Raw genomic sequence first — 18399 nt, 5'->3', positions numbered from 1 at the left:
AAAGAATGAAGAACAAAGTCTTTGCAGTGCTTCCCAACCTTTGTCACATAATGGCCTGAAGAGAAAATATGCCACCCCAGCTGCTGAGGGGAGATCCATTCCTGGCACACCTGTAACTAACAGGATTTGAAAAGCTCTGGGCTCTTCAATAGTTCAACCCTTTTGTAAGGATTCAATTTCTCATGTGAGCCAGAATAATTCTCTACAATAAAGTTAACACCACGGTACCTGTGCTCCATGATTATAATGCAAATTCTCGTTTCATCACCTGCTCTAGGTATTTACTATAAATAGGCATCCCAAGTGATTAATGTGACTAGAAGTTTATTGGACTTTCAAGGAACTGAACCTCTTTAGAAGTTCCTCTACTGGGAGGATTACTTCAGTATAATAATTCACATCACCATCAGAATTTAGGAACATTGTCATATTAATAACATATATAGATTATTAAAAGTGTTACTAATTAAAATTTATGGTAAGGACAGCACCATTTCTGGGGAGGGGGGGAAGCATCTTCCCCTTTCCATAAAATCACACGTTAAAAAGGAGCATCTTCCCATCACACATTCTAGACTTTTGGTCCTTAATTTCAAAATTAATTTTTTAGTTTTTTCTAAAGATTTTATTTATTTATTTGACAGACAGAGCGAGCACAAGGAGGGGAAGCAGGCTCCCCACTGAGCAGGGAGCTGGACATGGGGCTCAATCCCAGGACCCTGGGATTGTGACTTGAGCTGAAGGCAGATGCTTAATCCAGGTGCCCCTCAAAATTAAATTTTTATATCCTGTATATGTTTGAAAGGTTATAGAACTTTCTTTTTCATTTGTATATAATCACAGAAGAACCCTGAAAGCTAGGAAGGAGGAAGGAAGTGACATGGGAAAATCTTCAGATGAGATATGTAAGGGTGGAAATTTGTTTTCTTGAAAGAAGGAGGCCAATAAGAGACTCATAGAAGACAGTTCTTATATACATCTGATAAAATATCTTTCATTTTATATGAAGTCTCAGCTTCAGAATCAATTTTCATTTTACTCAGTCCCCTATCTCTTTAAATTTTAAGCTGCAGCATGCTACCATAGATTTAAATGATTTTCCATATTCTTCTGTCCTTTTAAGAACAAAGGCAAAATTTCCCCTGAGGATGCCTCTGTTCCCTGGGGGCAATGGTAAAAATAAAATCATCACCCTTACTAGGACAATGTGAATTACTATAGTTGGAACTTTACATATGAGGGAAAATCTCTATACATTCAAGATAATGACAGGATTACATAAATATACTCAGAAGGTCTCCACAACTATAGTTCACAATGCCAAGACATTAAGACAGGTCTTCATGACACCCAAAGGCTGTACTATAAGATGGTCATAAAAGGGGTATTTCATTAAAAACTTTTTTAAACTTGGAGCCTAAGCATTTGATGATCTTTAATGAAGTAGAATTCCAGACAAAAACATGTTTTTGGTAGCTTCTTTGATCCTGAATCTTTACAGAGTGCCCTTTGAAACTTACTAGATAAAGGCAGGGAAAGATCTTTATAACAACATTCTATTTCCCTAAGCCTTGGTTTCTGTTATTGTTTTCCCCTCCAAAAATCATTTTGCTTTGCAATCCTAAGAGAAAACATAATCAGGCAAAAATGTATGCCCCAAACATTAAGATCTGTGTTTCTCAAAGTAAAATCCAAGATACATGTATGAGAATCTCGATGGTCCTATGAGGGTAGGACCCGGGAAACTGTACAAATACCTCTGCTGATTAGTATGTATTCTAAAGTAGGAATTCCACTGTTTTAGAAATTCCCACATTGATAAACATTAGCAAACGTGTTCTGACAGTAGCCCTGCTCTATCAGAATGAATTACACCAGTCCAGGGAATTGTGACTATTCTGCTCTCTAGTGGCTGGCATGACAAACAGAAAGCTCATTCCCCAGATTTTCTTTTCACTCAAAAGAAAAGCTTAATAAAAACTACCATTGGGGCACCTGGGTGGCTCAGTGGGTTGAGCCTCTGCCTTCGGCTCGGGTCATGATCTCAGGGGCCTGGGATCGAGCCCCACATCAGGCTCTCTGCTCAGCGGGGAGCCTGCTTCCCCTTCTCTCTCTGCCTGCTGCTCTGCCTGCTTCTGATATCTCTCTGTCAAATAAATAAGACCTTTAAAAAAACAAAACAAAACAAAAAAAAACCAACCCTACCATTTATAAGGTGGAAAAGTTCCTACTTTTACAAATGTACCAAAGCATAGATGCCTGAATCTTTAGCTGAGCAATAGCAGGCTGTCTGACACCTACAAGCTGTTTTTCCCTCAGATCCAGGGCCCCCAAAAGCCCTACAGCATTTCGTGGGAATGGTCCAGAACACACACTAATGACAGCAGTTTGGATGAACCAAAACAAGGACTCCATTCACCTTAGGCCACAGTGGAGCAAATGCCAAGAAAGAGCAAGAAAGATAAGTGGTTCAATAAAGTCCCCAACCTCAAACCTCCTTTAATTCATTTTCATTTAGATTAAACTCCAAATCGCTTCCTTTCCAACGGATGGACCCTTCCACTGTGCAGTGAAATATATCAAAGCAGGCATCCCCACAAGGCAATACTGTAGGGTAAGGAATCCTTAGGGAGTCCAACCAGTTAAATGGCCAACACTTCTAAGTACTTTATCATTTGATAATGAATTTTAACACTGTTCATATGGTAGCATATATAAATTTGTCAACATTCCATCAGGACACTAGTTTTTATACTTAAAATGGTGGCATAGGGACATCTGGGTGGCTCAGTCGGTTAAGCATCTGCCTTTGGCTCAGGTCATGATCCAAGGGCCTGGGATCAAGTCCCGAGTCAGGGTCCTTGCTCAGGAGGCAACCTGCTTCTCCCTCTGCCTACCACTCCCCCTGCTTGTGTGTGCTCTCTCCCTCTCTGACAAATAAATAAATAAAAACCTTAAAAAAAATGGTGCCATAAAAATGTACTCTGGGCTACAGTCAGCTATCGTAGGTACAATCTTCTTCACTTATAGCTTCATTTTAAAATTTCACTTTTTTTTAAAATAAAATTATTGATCAAGAGAAATAAAATTTGTGTGATTAAGGCAGTTTTTGAAAGCTTTTTTAGTTTTCTTATTTTAGTAAGTTCCTTTTCCCCCCATAGCCAAATGGTCCTGTATGATATTTTTGTAATATCATCTAGGATTTTTTTTTGCCTCTGAGTTATATTTTGCTTTTGAAGGCCTAGTCATCTTTGCATAACTAACAGCATATACAGGCTCTAAAGACCTACAAAGGCTGTTTCACTTTGCATCCTCTAGGCCTCTGGAAAGGTGGAATGGGTTCCCTAACTGACATGCCACTCATATGCCTCAGTGACATGCATTGTGTGTTTTCTTCAAAGCACCACATGGACACAACTGGTTAATCTACTGACCATGTCATACGGAACTGCCTACCTTCTACCTGACATGGGGGCAGGTAGGGAGATGAAAGATTCACTCCCCCTGAAGAGTTTATTATTCTGAGCAAGGGAAGAGACAAGAAAGAAAAGAGGAGTAGATAATATTTAATCAAGTGCAAACTAAATTTACACAGTAAACTAGAGATTAAGCAGGACTACTGTAGATTAACAAGGCTTCACAGAGCAAATGAGGCTTGAAATAGGTCAAAGAAAGATTTAGAGAAGTGGAGGGATGGGGTCAGAGGGAATATTTGAAGCCAGCAAACAAGTTCAGGTTCCAGTTCATGCCCTTCCCAGCCAACTATGGGGCCCTAGAAAAGTTACTTAATTTTTGTGAAATAAAGAGAACTGGACTTGGTGATCTCTAAGATCATATCTAGTTCTAACTTCCAGTGATTTCTGAATTCTCTTCCTTTTTAAACTGCTTAAAACTCCTTTGGGAAATAAGGCAGGGCATAAATAAATCGATTATCTGCAGAGTTTCCTTTTAGAAATTAAATTTCTGGGGCAGGGCGCCTGGGTGGCTCAGTGGGTTAAGCTGCTGCCTTCGGCTCAGGTCATGATCTCAGGGTCCTGGGATCGAGTCCCGCATTGGGCTCTCTGCTCAGCAGGGAGCCTGCTTCCCTTCCTCTCTCTCTGCCTGCCTCTCTGCCTACTTGTGATCTCTGTCTGTCAAATAAATAAATAAAATCTTTAAAAAAAAAAATAAATTTCTGGGGCACTGGGCTGGCTCAATCGGTTAAGTGGCTGCCTTCAGCTCACGTCATGATCCCAGGTTCCTGGGATCGAGCCCCGCATCAGGCTCTCTGCTCAGTGGAAAGCCTGCTTCTCCCTCTCCCTCTGCCTCCCACTCTGCCTATTTGTGCTCTCTCTCTGTCAAATAAACAAACAAACAAATAAATAATTCTTAAAAAAAAGTTAAATTTCTTCTTCCTCATTTTCCTACTTGTAGGTGTCCTAACTACTAGATGGTCTCCAAAGATGTCTCTTCTTCTTCTTCTTTTTTTTTTTTTTTAAGAATTTGTTCATTCACTTGAGAGAGAGAGACAGAGAGAGCACAAGCAGTGAGAGGCAGAGGGAAAGGGAGAAGCAGACTCCCCACTGAGCTGGGAGCCTGAAGCGGGGCTTGATCCCAGTACCTGGAAATCATGACCCGAGCAAAAGGCAGTTGCTTAACCATCTGCACCACCCAGGTGCCCTGTGTTTTCTTCTTTAAGATTCTATGAATTAGTCTTTTAATCTTCAACATATCAGCCATTTTCTTATTAGAGCAAACCTTCTCAACCTCAGGACTATTGACAGTTTGGATCTGATGATTCTTCGTTGTAGAGGGATGTCCTGTGCACTCCAGGATGTCTAGGAGCATTCTTGGCTTCTACCAACTAGATGCCAAGCAGCATCCTCCAACTGTGACAAAAATGGATCCTGACATAGCCAAATGTTCTCTGGGGTGTAAAATCACCTCCATTTGAGAACTACTGCAATAGAGAGATGACTAACTAACTCTATAAGTCAGTTCCTTTTTTTCAGGACTTGCTGGTGGGAAAAAAAATCTAACAGCTCATTTGAAAAGTGTTACGTCTGGTATATAGAGATGAAAATCTTGAATATGACTAAACATAAGCCTCAAAGCAACTTTAAAAATCTGCACTGAAGACTTGTGTTACATAAGGATTGTTTCCACTAATTTGACAGACTGGCCCAAAGCATGTGTGTATTTGATATTTATTTTTGTGTTAATATATTGTACCTTTGTTTCTTTCAATACCATATTATAAACTTGAGTTTTCAGATGAGCTTTGCATTTCTCACATGCCTTCAAGAGAAGTAAAGTGTAGAGAACCAATCACATTTGCCTAAGTGGGTGAAAAGTCAGTTTCAGAAGGATGCCTATGATCTTAAGAGATAACCCTTCACTGTTCAGCCCTTTCCAAAGAGTCCTCTATGAAAAGTTTCAATTCTCTCTGTATTAGCTTATAACCACCAGAGGCACAAATGTCTTCTATTAGAATACAAGCTTTCTTCATTCTTCAACAAATCAGCTACAAGAATGAACCAACCAATATTTATAAAGCACCTAATACTACTCATTGCTGTACAAGGCAGTTATGCAAGTGTAAGTTTAGAATCTAGGGTGGGAACTGAAGACTACCTTTAAAGGTAATTAAGACCATAACATAGGGAAGGAATTCTATAGATAGTAAGTACTACAGGAATTTGGAGAGGCAGCCATTACTATAGGGGCAAGGTTTGGGGGTTAGGTTTCAGAAAACAGATGAGAGATGAGGAAGAGTATGATAAAGAGAGGATAAAAGGTGTTCCAGGGAAATGCCTACAAGAGCAGAGATGTGAGGGCAGATAGAAAAGGAAAGAAAAACTATGTTCATGAAACAAAGAGCAGTGCAGTATGGCTGCAGATGAGAGGGCTAGAGCAGGGGGTAAGACTTGAAGGGCTTGGTCCTGTTAGACTCTGAAGGGCCTTGAATATAATGTTAGGGAGCATTCTATCACACCTCAGAGAAGTGAGATAATGGAAACATCTAATTCTTTATACACTTATTTCACAACAACCCTATAAAGTAGGTACCTTCACAATTTTAGAGATAAAAAAAATTTTAATTGTGAGATGTAAGGAAAATTGCTTCAGGTTGTTCTGTTAGTACGTGATAAGAATGAGACATTATAACACAAATCTTGTCCATTCTCTTTCCATAGAAACATACTGAGAAGCTACCGCAGTGTAAGTGGAAAGCACAATAAATTGAATTTGAACCTCTCCATTACCTCAACTTACAGGTTGCCTAACATTACATCCTTGTCTCAAAAGTCTGTCACTTTAGCCAGAACACTTGGAGTGTCCCTAAATATGCACAGGACTTTCCCCTACCTCCTCCCCCCTGCTCCACATGGGTAATTTTCTCTTCTCTCATCAAGTGACTCACACTGAAAAGTCTGGCTCAAGCCTTACCTTTTCTGAAAACTTCCATGATCACCACAGTCCAGAGGGATCTGATTCCCCATCCAACTCCTCCCATCTCCCTGAGATTACTGTTAGGGGAATAAGTAATTATGAATGTGAGAGGCCACACCTTACATAAATGGGCAGGCATGGGGAAGACGGACTTGGGGATGTGCTGAGGATAGGACATGGGAGAAAGCAAGAGCAAGGAGAAGCACAGTTTCTCATCATCAGGAAAATGCCCGGCATGCAAAATGAGCGTGGAGTATGAGGTACCCGCAAAGCAACAGAAGTGAACAAAAATGATCCACAGAGGGAGCATCACAACCATGAACATCAAAGCTTATAAGAAAGTAGCTGCCTTGATAGTCTGAATAGTGACCCAACACTTCCAGAAAACACAATCAAAAGATCAAAGTCTAGCCACCATAGATAAGCACCACCAACTTAGCCCAGAGGTAGTGGGACTTCTGCTTTCACAGAAGACTAGAAAATCTTCCTAGATGGTATACCCTAGTTTAGGATTTCCATTTCTCAAGCAACATGATATCTTAAAAGGAAAGAATGATGGTCCCAGAATCATCTTAAAGGAAAAAAAAGGGAAGAAGATGCACTATTTATCTTCCCAGCTCAGGGGGAAAAGTATTAGGGTTCAACCTTGTCAGTCTCTAAATTCCGCTTCCAATTCAGGATTAAATCACTGTAAACCACAAATAAAATTGATATTTTAGAGAAAGTCTTCAAGTTGGTCTTCAATGTATCTCTTGTAAACAATTAAATACGTAAAAACACTTGCTTCGATGCAGCCACTCTTCAAACAACCTACAGTTCCTCAAGAACAAATTACTGCCCTTATTAGTGAGCTGACTGCTTTCCTCCTTCTCTTAAAAAAGAACTATCCCTTTTCTGTTCTTTGCCTTGTAATGCTGTTCTTACCTGAATTCATTGATATTAGGCTTCAGAAAATTACAGTTTTATAGAAAGAGGAGTTAATTGTGCAATAAAAATTGCGACAGATCCCCAAAAGGCCCATAACATAAACATTTAAACACCTAACAATACCTTCAGAGTAACAAGGAGAGGGTCAATGGGTAAGATCTCAGTGAAAAAGGATGACATCTCTCATAGGCAGGAGTAGGCAACACGATTCTTTTTATATACAAGTTTTTTCTGATTATAAGATTAATACATATTTATTATAAAAATTTTGGAAAATATAAATGCCAGGGCTGCTGATTTTCGATTCTAAGAAGGGTAATGAGAGGACGAGGGAGAACAATTGACAATTATTACTATTTTTTAAGGCCAACCTATCAACTATGGCCCTATTCCAGGTTTTCTCAGACTGCCAATGAGGAAGGAAATGTGCTGGGGGGGGCATCCTGTAATTACTGAATGCCCATGTGCCTAGGACTCGCAGATCCCCCCACAGAATACAAGTTTACGTCATCTGTCTGCTCAGCCTAGACACAATGGCAGAGGGGCCAGCCTGGTCACTGGAGGACAGGGACAGGATTTCCCTTCCTCCTGCTAGCCAATCAGTGCCTGGATAACAATTCAGTCACTATGCATCCTTCAAGAACTGGGAAGAAATGCCTCCAGTAGGGCGCTGCTCTGAGAACTAGTTACACTCTTACAGAAAGATTGGTGGCCTTGTGGCGGGGCAGAGCGGGATGGAGGGTGGTGGGGGTGGGCATGCGAGCACAGAATAGGGCCCAATAAAACTCACTTCTCAGGCTCTGGGAAAGGAATATAAAATTATCTGTTGCAGAAGAGATTGGCCTGTGAAAAGGAATTACATTTTCCCCTTGGGTTCTCAGCCATTTGAATGGTATTGACAATTTCTCTCATGATGATTCTTAAAACAAGATCTCTCAAGTTTTCAATGCCTACCAAACAGGTCCACATGGAAGGTCCAGCTACACTTCAAACTTGGTCTCTGCCCACACCCCACTGCACTGCTGCTTTTGGGTTGCTCTTTGTCTTACTTCTGATGATGGTCCACTATATTCCTTGTTCCAAGGTTCAACACTCAGGAGCCATTTTCCATTTTTCTGCCTACTTCCTCAATCTAGTCAGCCACTCTGCCCTGGTATTTCTTTCTCTGCCCTCCCCCCTTTTATTTGTCCTACTACTCCCCAAATCCAGATCTCAGTACAGACGGTAATGTAAGGCAGTTAATCTATTGCATTTAACCCCTTACATCTCTAATCCAATCTTCACTCCTGTTGCTAGTGATCTTTCTACAATACCTTCCTAATCATGGTAATTCTCCAGTCCTCTCCACCCTCCCACCACCAAAAACAGCACTTACTTCACACTGACATTACTGAGTATCCAAAGCACAAGCAATCTATCAGGCCTACCTCTCTTGCCTCAACTCCCTTTGAAACTGGGCAACCTCTGTATCCTCACCAAAACACGGTACTGACCATCCTCCCGCATACCATTGAACTTTCTTGCCTTGTATCTTGCTCCTGCTATATCTAGGGCTAGAAGCTTATTCTATTGAAACCTTAACTCCTATCTCAAATGCCAATTCCTCTGGAAAGCCTTCCTTATTTTTCACAATCATCCTTAGGATTTCCAAAATACTTCTGTTTGTACCTCTATTATAGCACTTTATTTTGCCTCTTTTTTTTAATAATTATTAATCCCTTCTATACTGTAATCTCTTGAGAGCAAGAATCCACTATCATTTATTTTTGAAACTCCTGTATCAATGTTTCTCAAATGCAGTCACTGATCACCTTTGTAAGAATCACTCAGGACTCTACAGATTTCCACATGCCTAGACCTATAAAAACCAATGCAAGAAATCCGCATTTTAAACAATTTGCCTGGCTCATTCTTGGGCTTATAAAGTTTAAAAACCACTGTACTACATTACCCAGGACTTAAATACTGCTGGCAATAGGTGTTCTACAAAGGCTCATGAGGCTAACAACATATCTGGTGGTCATAGCTGGTTTGCATTTGTTCTTCTCATAGACTCACAGAGTGTCAGGGCCAAAGGACTTCATTTCATTTTTCAATTAAAAGATAGCAAAAGAGGGCGCCTGGGTGGCTCAGTGGGTTAAGCCCCTGCCTTCGGCTGAGGTCATGATCTCAGGGTCCTGGGATCGAGGCCTGAGTCGGGCTCTCTGCTCAGTGGGGAGCCTGCTGCCCACCCCCACCCCCGCCTACCTGTGACCTCTCTCTCTCTCAAATAAATAAAACCTTTAAAAAAAAAGATAGCAAAAGAGAAAAAAGTAGAAAATAGTATGTTTTCAGGTACTCTAAAAAAGATGACGATCAGACCAAGTAGGATAAAGAAGTAGGATAAACCTTGTTTGAAGAGATCCTTTTTCTGGGTCAGAATTGCTCAGGAACATGGCCCAGTAAACACAGCACCCATTTGGTCGGCTGCCTCAACTCCCATGCTTGCTAACATGTCTCCCATAATTAATTGGAGAGGGTAAAGCAGAAAAACAAGAAAGATAAAATAACCAAAGAAAATAAGTTATGATATATGATATATTTTCATATATATATGAGAAAATAAGTTATAATATGCACCTTAAGAACAAATGTAAGGAAAAAGACAAAGTTCTTAACGTTAATATTAGTAAGAACAAACGGTTATCTGGAACTTTGATGGACCAGGGTCTCTCCTACTCGCCAAAGAACATTAAAGTAGTCCTCTAATCCCCAGATAAGTATTACAGATGAGGAAACTGAAGTCTGAAGAGCTAAATGGCTTGCCTGAGGACACAAACCTAGTTGGTGCCAGTACCAGAATGCACACCCAAGTCTACCTGGCATCACAGCCTCTGCTCTAACTGCTAACTCAAGGTTGTTGTAAAATGTAAGCCTGTGAACAACTGAAAACACTTAAATGGGTGCAAATGAAGAAATGAGAAAGAAGGGGTGGGAAGAGTACCAAAAAAGAAAAACAAACAAAACACCTGAGGTAAAAATCTGATAAACAAATAAAGAGGATGGGCCGCCTGGCTAGCTTAGTCATTAGAGCCTGTGACTCTTTGTATTGGGGTTTTACATTTGAGCCCATATTAGATGTAGAAATTACTTAAAAATAAAATCTTAAAAAAAAAAAAGGAAAAGAAAGGGGACAAACAAGGAAGACAATAGTTCAAGGTTACTATATTTTACTTTAGCATACTATTTCTATATGTGATGTTACATGGGCACTAAATGGAAGTAACTGGGTTAGGAAGGATTTTTGAAAACTGTATTTCAGTGTTTATTCTTGGATTGTCCTCACTGCCCATGGTGTAATTACCACAGAGAGGTTGGGATGTAACTAGGTACAGCCATAAACCATATTACATCATAAAATAAATGCATCAATTTTCTCTAACCTCCTCAGAAACTAGACAACTCTTTAATAGCAATAATAGCACTGCAACTCTATTTAAAACCAAATGTCTTCTCATAGGAGGTTAAAAGGAATGAGCGAATCCAACTACAGAGTTTCCTTTTGGAGGAACACTTACCATATAAAATGTAAAATCTACAGCGATAAAGTTTTATTGTATAGTGAGGAAGTTCTGAGAAAATCAAGAGAAAAAAGCCAAAGCAGCTTATGAAACTCTAGGATATCTGCCAGATTCATTATCTGTCTTTTCCACTTTTTTTTTCTTTACACAAATTAGTAGTGATTTACCAAACAATACAAAAGACAAAATAAATAAATGCAATAATATTTCAAAGTTTTTTCCAGTTTATCATTTCCTCCTTTTCATCACCACATCTATCATAATAACTTAAACACTTTCCCATTAAAAAGAGATAAAAACAAAAATACAAAATATTGTTATTCTGATAATACAGCTGGGTTTTTGAGGGAGTCAGGCAGCACTGAATCTGCCCCCACCCTGCATCACCCCAATAACCACAAATCCAAATTATAGGAGGTTTTTGGGAGCCTTGAGTCTTTCAATCTGTAGAGTAAAAGGTGTCCTGAGGGGCTGTGCAGTCCTTGGAGTCAGGAACACTCCTGAGGGAACACTGTTTTCTTAGACAATATGTTGCCAATACATCTCCAGAAAGTTCAAAGCACTTACAAAATTAATTTCATTTACAGAAAAGGAACATCCTAACTCCAGCTGTCTAACTAGGATCTAATAGCTTCCCCATAAATGCTGATTTTGTTCTGGTATGCTTTCAGATGTTTATCCTCCATGATAATATGAAAGAGCAGAAGCACGCAGTTGAAATTGGGCTACATAATTAAGACTTCAAATAAAACTGAAAACATTTTCACCTTTTTGCACTTCTTTTGGTCAGAAAGGCTCAGTATCATTTAATGACTTCTTGTAACCAGGGAATCTTTTAGATTGCTTGGTTTCTTTTTAGAAACTATGGACCAAATAAGCCAACATTTTAAGAATTTAGTGAATGCATTCCACACATATACTCCTTTTCTTTCTACTGATCCCTAGATAAAACCAATACCTCTGCCTCACTGAATTTGGCATCCTTCAGACCTGTTATCCATTCCAAATCCCAATCTCCACATTGAACTGAGTTAAACATTTAAAAAAAAAAAAAAAAATTCTTTTCTTCTATGAATGAGCTTTCCAACTAGCTTAACCTCTTCCAAGACATCTGCTTTCTGATGAAACCCAGGAGCCTCCAACTCTGAGTAGAACATTTACTGTGTGGTCTTAAAACAGACATATGCATAGATTCTGCCTGCAATATGCACTCCAAATTTGGATAAAACTGTCCTGGAGCTATTTGACATAATGTTCTATAAAAATGATCCAAGAGATGACATATTTTAAAGCTCCATACCTCATTTACTGAAACATGTCCAAGTATAAAATTCATACAGGAAAAAAATAAAACAAACCATAGCATCATTTTTAAGATCAGTGAACGACATTTAGGACTGTTCTCATAAAATAACTAGCCTTTGCTGCCATCTAGAGGTAAAAACTATGTAGTGAAATCAGAGTTAAGAAAACAAAGTTGGCTTGCACCATTGATGGGTCTAGAAACAATGGGAGCTCAGTAACTTCCTGACAACTGACCCCCACCAACGACCATCATCCCAAACCACACTGTGTTCACCAAAGCATAACAATATAGCTTAAAACAAACAAGCCCCACCAATATTGTGTTCCATACCAAATGGTTTATCACTGGGATTTCAGTTCTGAACAACCTGTTGTGCTCATTAAAAATTCACATGCCCCTATCCTACACTCCTAGACAATCAGAGTCAGTTGGTTCTAAGACGGGATGTAGATACCTGCAGTGTTTTAAAAGCCCCACAGATTGATGAAAACCATTGAAATCTCCCATACCCAGGCAGGCCAGATTTCGAGATGAAAGAAAACTTAAAGCTTATTTCTGCTTCTTTCTTTTCCTTTTTTTTTTTTTAAAGATTAAAAAAAAGGTTTATTTATATATTTTAGAGAGAGAGAGAGAGAGAAAGAAAGTATGCAAGTGTGGGAGAGTTGGGGAGGAGGGGCAAAGGGATGAGAGAGAGAAACCTAAGCCCACTCCACGCTAAACCCAGAGCCCCACAAGGGGCTGCACTGCATCTCAGGACCCCGAGATCACCATCTTAGCAGAAACCAAGAGTTGGATGCTTAATCAGTGGCGCCACCTAGCCGCCCCCTGAAGATTTTATTTTAAGTAATTTTTAAGTAAACCCAACGCAGAACTCGAAATTACAACCCTGAGATCAAGAGTCCAATGCTCCACCAATGAGTCAGCCAGGCACTACACAACTTTAAACTTATTTCTAAAGGAGGTTCAACTATCGCAGTGTTTCTCAAAGTGTGGCAGGCTGACCACCTGCATCAGATGACTCACCCTGAGAGTTTATTAAAAATGAGGATGTCTGGGCCCATCCAAAGATAAATGAGTTATAATTTCTAGAGGGAAGGCCCAGGAATCTACAATTTCTATTTTTTTTTAAAGATTTTATTTATTTATTTGACAGAGAGAGATCACAAGTAGACGGAGAGGAAGGCAGAGAGAGAGAGAGAGAGGGAAGCAGGCTTCTTGCTGAGCAGAGAGCCCAATGTGGGACTCGATCCCAGGACCCTGAGATCATGACCTGAGCCGAAGGCAGCGGCTTAACCCACTGAGCCACCCAGGCGCCCTGGAATCTACAATTTAAATAGGATTTCAAAAGACTTTTGTACAATAGGAGAACCCATCTAAATCTTGACAAAGTTAAAGGACACTGCAGAAACCTATCTTGGAAAGGCTATTATTAAGGCTATGATGACAAGATCGGATAACTTCAATTAGTCCATCACTGATTTCAATTGCAGCTGCTACTACTTGTGGTTGGGAAAATATGGTTGATATTCACATAAACGTTTTGATCTCTGAAGTATTTCCCACTTTTTAAAATCTCTTAATAAAATTTAGTATTGCTTTTTCTAACTGTATACTTATTGTAGAAAATATAGAAAATAGAAGAAAAATAAAAAACACCTATAACTTCACCAATCAGTTACTTACTGACAGCACTGGTATATTTTCTCCTAGTATTTTCTCTTCAAACATACATAGTTAAAGCACATATGTAGATTTTAATCCTGCTTTTAACATTTCTAAATAAGCATTCTCCTATTTCTTCAAAAGCATTAAGACATATACTTTCAGGTGATTATAGTGTAATATATAGTATAAACTTTTGTCATAAATAATGTAAAAATGAATAGCCTTGCCTACATCTCTGATTATTTCCTAGAAAAGATTCCTAGCAATAAAATGAGTGAGTCACAGAGTGTGAATTTTAGGTATCTTGATACACTCTACCAAACTATTATTGTAATCATCACTGAGGTCACCCATCTCACCAAAACCTTACTGGGCACTGAGTTTTATTTATTTCTTTTAAAAGGTTCTGCCTATTTGAGAGGTAAAAATGTTGAATGAGCATTTCAGCACTGAAGATGAGACCTTGAGGACAGGCTGAAAGGTAGTAATACCATATAGATAAGGAGGAGACTGAAAGAGTATATTGATACTCTGATATATATCTCACTTGCTATTTTTAGGATTAAGTATTAAAAAAAATGTCAATAATACAAAAGTCCAAAAACTCTTCTAGCAATCCTCATATTTTTAGCTAAGTCTATGTACCATTTATTTGAAAATCTAAATACAGTTGCTTTGAAAGTTAAAGGGCATTTTCAGTAACTAAATGTTTACATAAAGAAACTTAACTGTACTTTATCAGTACAATAAAAACATGGAAACAAATTTCTGTAGAAACAAAAATAATATAAGAAGGGTTCCCATAAAAACAATATTTGTAATCCATCATGAAAACTGCAATGCATTTTCAAAAGATTTATATTTTTGAGCTCATAGGAGAGAAAGGATGATGCAACCAAAGAGGGAGAAAATAATCATCACCAGCAACTATGGATTATAATGGGAGAACTACAGTTAGCTGAGAACTTTTTCCCATCTCTTTACCAACAAGTACTCTTATCCAAGAGTATTTTTCCTTAATAAATGAAAATAAGAGTGTATTTTTAAGTGAATGTGAACTCAATCACACTCTCACACTCCACAACACACTCTCTCAGTCCAGATCATTCAACCTATCTGTGACTCCTCTCTTTACTCTTCATATATTAACAGGGAGCAAATATTAATACAATTCTACCTCCACAAGTTGTCTTCTCCCCCAGCCTTTGTCCTTCCTACCCAACCCCCCATCCCCTCCAGCATGTATAGTCTATAGAATCAGGTACAATTTTCTCTATCTAGGCCTAGTCTATAGTCCCATTTCATCTGTCAAATATAACCTAATTTGAAATCATTCCATTTCTTAACCGTGTGTGACTTCCTATCTCAGGGACACTGCCCAAAATATTCCCTCATCCTGTTGCTGAAAGCATTCCTTTACTCTAGAATGCCCTCCCATTCCTGCTATTAAAAATCCTAAGTCTTTAGAGGCCCAAATCAAATGCTACTCTCTTCATGAAACTCTTAGACCCCTTGGTTGAAATTAACCTTTCTTTGACAATCTCAGGATGCTTTGAGATTAATTTGGGACACTTCTCTTGTGTACTTCCCACTATACTATGATTGCCAAAAAGCAATTTACCTCTGCATTTAGTGCCATTTACTGTTCAGAGCCTTGCACACAGAACACACTCAACACATGTTGACAGAATTGCTTTTTAAATTTTTTTTCTTCAACATGACAGTCTTTAATCTGATGTATCCCCAGAACCTAGTGCTTCCAAAGAAGCCAAATCCTCTAAGCTGAACAATGTCTGCTGCTCCACCAACTGTACCATTAACTACCTTTTGTTCTTCTGTTTAATTCAAGATCAAGGAGGTATGCAAGCAGAGAATCCCAACACGGATCCCTAAACCAAAATCTACAGGCAACACTAAGCTTTTCCCTAAAGCTCCCCCAGGGCTTATGGATAAGCCCAGTCACTACACTGGCTGTGGGAAGCTACACATCATAAGAACTGTCACCTCTAACAATTTTCTCCACATGGGAGGGAAAAGGTAAGTAATGCCAATGCATTATCTGGATTCATCCACTTACAGAAATACCCAGAAAGCTAAAATTACCAGTATGAAGGCCAAAGAGGAAAGGTCACCTCTCTAAGAAATGGTGAAGCAGCAAAATGACAAACAGTTCATTCACAGGTTGCTGGACCTCGTGAATAGCATCCTGAAAGAGCAGCATATCTGCATTTATTGTACCTATATGTGTGTATATGCATATACACACAAACAGGCCAAATCCTTCCAATTCCTCATTCTACTTAACAATCCAGCCCAAAGCTGGACCATCTATCATTAGCACGGGATAGGACTGAATTCATGAGACCAACTGACAAGTTTTCTGGTGAACTCAGAAGTAAGTCTTTCATTTCACAGAACTTTATTGAATCATATTTTGCTAAGAAGATATGCTAGAAAGAATTCCTAATCAACTTCAAGAAAATCAGATTATTTCCATCAAAATGGCAGGACAATTAAAATCACACTTTAAGGTCTAAAACTGATTTCTTTACACTAGAAGAAAATTCTTAGTACAAGGAAGAAAGGAACCAAAAAATGAGTAATAGACGAATACAACCTTTCTGTGACGGACCTGATAATCACTGGTGTAATATGCACACTTGACTGCTGGCACTTAGACTTCTGTGTCACTTGTAGGAGGTTGCCCCTCCTATATATGCCAGGCCACAGAATCATATTGCTAGGCTTATTACAAAAACTATTTTAGATAGATATTTCTGCTTTCTAAAGCAATCAGGATATTTAAGAGTCAAAGGTCAAGAATACTGAGATCTTTTAGGGAGAAAGGAATCACTGTCCTAGGTGTTTAAAAAAAAAAAACAAAGATAACAATTTATCATCTCATCAGACATTCTTTAATGACATCACTTCAATGTATCAGTGCTATAGAAAAACAGTTGATTCAGCAAGACTCAAATTCCAATCCTAGCTTTTTATTCATTTGACAATGAGCTTGGCATTCAACAATCTGAGCCTTGAGTTTCTCATATGTAAAACAGGACAACTAAATAATTCTTCAGGTTCCTTCCAGTTCTGATTAACCATGACTGAATTCAATCAGTCATCTACAAGGTGGGACTCAGGCCTCTGGCAGTAGTAAGCTAAAGTAATCCTTTTCATCACACTTACAGCTCTCTCACTGAGGTAAAAGAAAGGTATGTCTATAATTTAGTGTGGACAGAGCAACACAATAATGTTATAAGACAAGGCATTTTTGACATGGGACAAAGTTCTATTGTGCAAAGCTTCAGTAAAAAAAAAAAAAAAAATCTATGACGAGCATGATGCATGGTTCTCTGTGATCCTGCACCGAGAACTAGAGACAAGATCCTGGAAGAAATCCTGGAAGGACAGTGCTTTAGCAAGCTATCCTGGGACGGAGCCAGCAGAGTAAGAGCAAAGGAACTGCCATTCTCCACACTCATCCAGCCCGGCCTGCTTCCATGTACTTGTGTCACTGTACAAATAACTCTGGACTCACTCCAGTTTCAAGGAGGAGGAGAAGGAGCTGCAAGTCTGAGTACCACTGAGCAATGAAGCCAAAGAGAGGGAGGATGTGCAGCAGTCCCAACAGACGAGTGACAGAGAAAGAAGTGAGGGGAGGTCACGTGAATTAAAAGCATGAAATGGAAAAGTCTAAGTTGAAAAGTTGTCAGACAAAGAGTGGGAAGAAGTGAGCTTAAAAAAAAAATAATAATGGAATTCTAACACAAACATACAGGAGAAACAGTTCAGAAGGAAGTGCAGGGTGGTAACAGGTGAATGGTGCAGTCAGATAATGTGTAGGGTACTTAGTGTTGTGCCTGCAATATGGAGGTAATGTTAAATGAACAGAGGATGAATGAATGACAGAGAGGAGGACCATTCAGTCAAGATGTAAGTAAGAAAATTGCTAAGAGATAGCACTGGTATATAGTTACAGTGAAGAAAAGCAGTTACGCTATGTGACTGACATTCAAGACTGATAATTATACTAATGGAAAGAAAAAACACTGGATCTCCTGTAGTAGAAACCAAACAGACTGAAAAGAAGCATAAAACAGGAAAACAAGCATGAAATACTCCCAGAAAAACAAGACACTGGGAACATTTTTACCTCAAAGAGGAGCACAAAATATGTTGTATGTTGGATATTTTAAAATTGTCTTTTCCTAGGTTAGGAGACTTCTTCAAGTGTTTTCATGCAGAGCTGGCATAAATTCAGGAGAAGAAAAAAAAGGAGAAGATATTGTACAAAGTACTAAAAAAGAGTCAGAAAATAGCGAAATTTCTATGGCAAGCAGCAGAAATCCATATTTAAATGGTAACAGTTCTAATCCCAATAAGACAGAAGTCTTTAAAATAACAAAGTCTATTTTAACAAGACGATTACCAACCAAAAACCATACTTATTTTAAAGCAATATGTAATAAATGCAATAAAAATGCATAAGTAGCTCAGAACTGGGAA

The 18399-nt window shown here is 38.9% G+C and overlaps 2 protein-coding genes across 8 annotated transcripts in view; one reads left to right on the top strand and one right to left on the bottom strand.

Annotated features, from left to right (window-relative positions):
* Nucleotides 1-18399, top strand: part of FILIP1L (filamin A interacting protein 1 like) — a 311063-nt gene that overhangs the window by 284134 nt on the left and 8530 nt on the right. For all 4 annotated transcript variants that reach the window (XM_047722940.1, XM_047722949.1, XM_047722958.1 and 1 more), the window contains one exon: nt 15740-15927. In XM_047722940.1, the coding sequence (XP_047578896.1) occupies nt 15740-15927 (188 nt within the window). The remainder of the gene's footprint in view (nt 1-15739; nt 15928-18399) is intronic.
* Nucleotides 1-18399, bottom strand: part of CMSS1 (cms1 ribosomal small subunit homolog) — a 381861-nt gene that overhangs the window by 355222 nt on the left and 8240 nt on the right. The gene's annotated exons all lie outside the window — the stretch shown is intronic.

The sequence above is a fragment of the Lutra lutra genome, chromosome 1 (assembly GCF_902655055.1).
Source record: "Lutra lutra chromosome 1, mLutLut1.2, whole genome shotgun sequence".
Taxonomy (NCBI): domain Eukaryota; kingdom Metazoa; phylum Chordata; class Mammalia; order Carnivora; family Mustelidae; genus Lutra; species Lutra lutra.
Note: the sequence above shows the minus strand (reverse complement) of the source record. Positions and strands in the feature narration are given on the sequence as shown.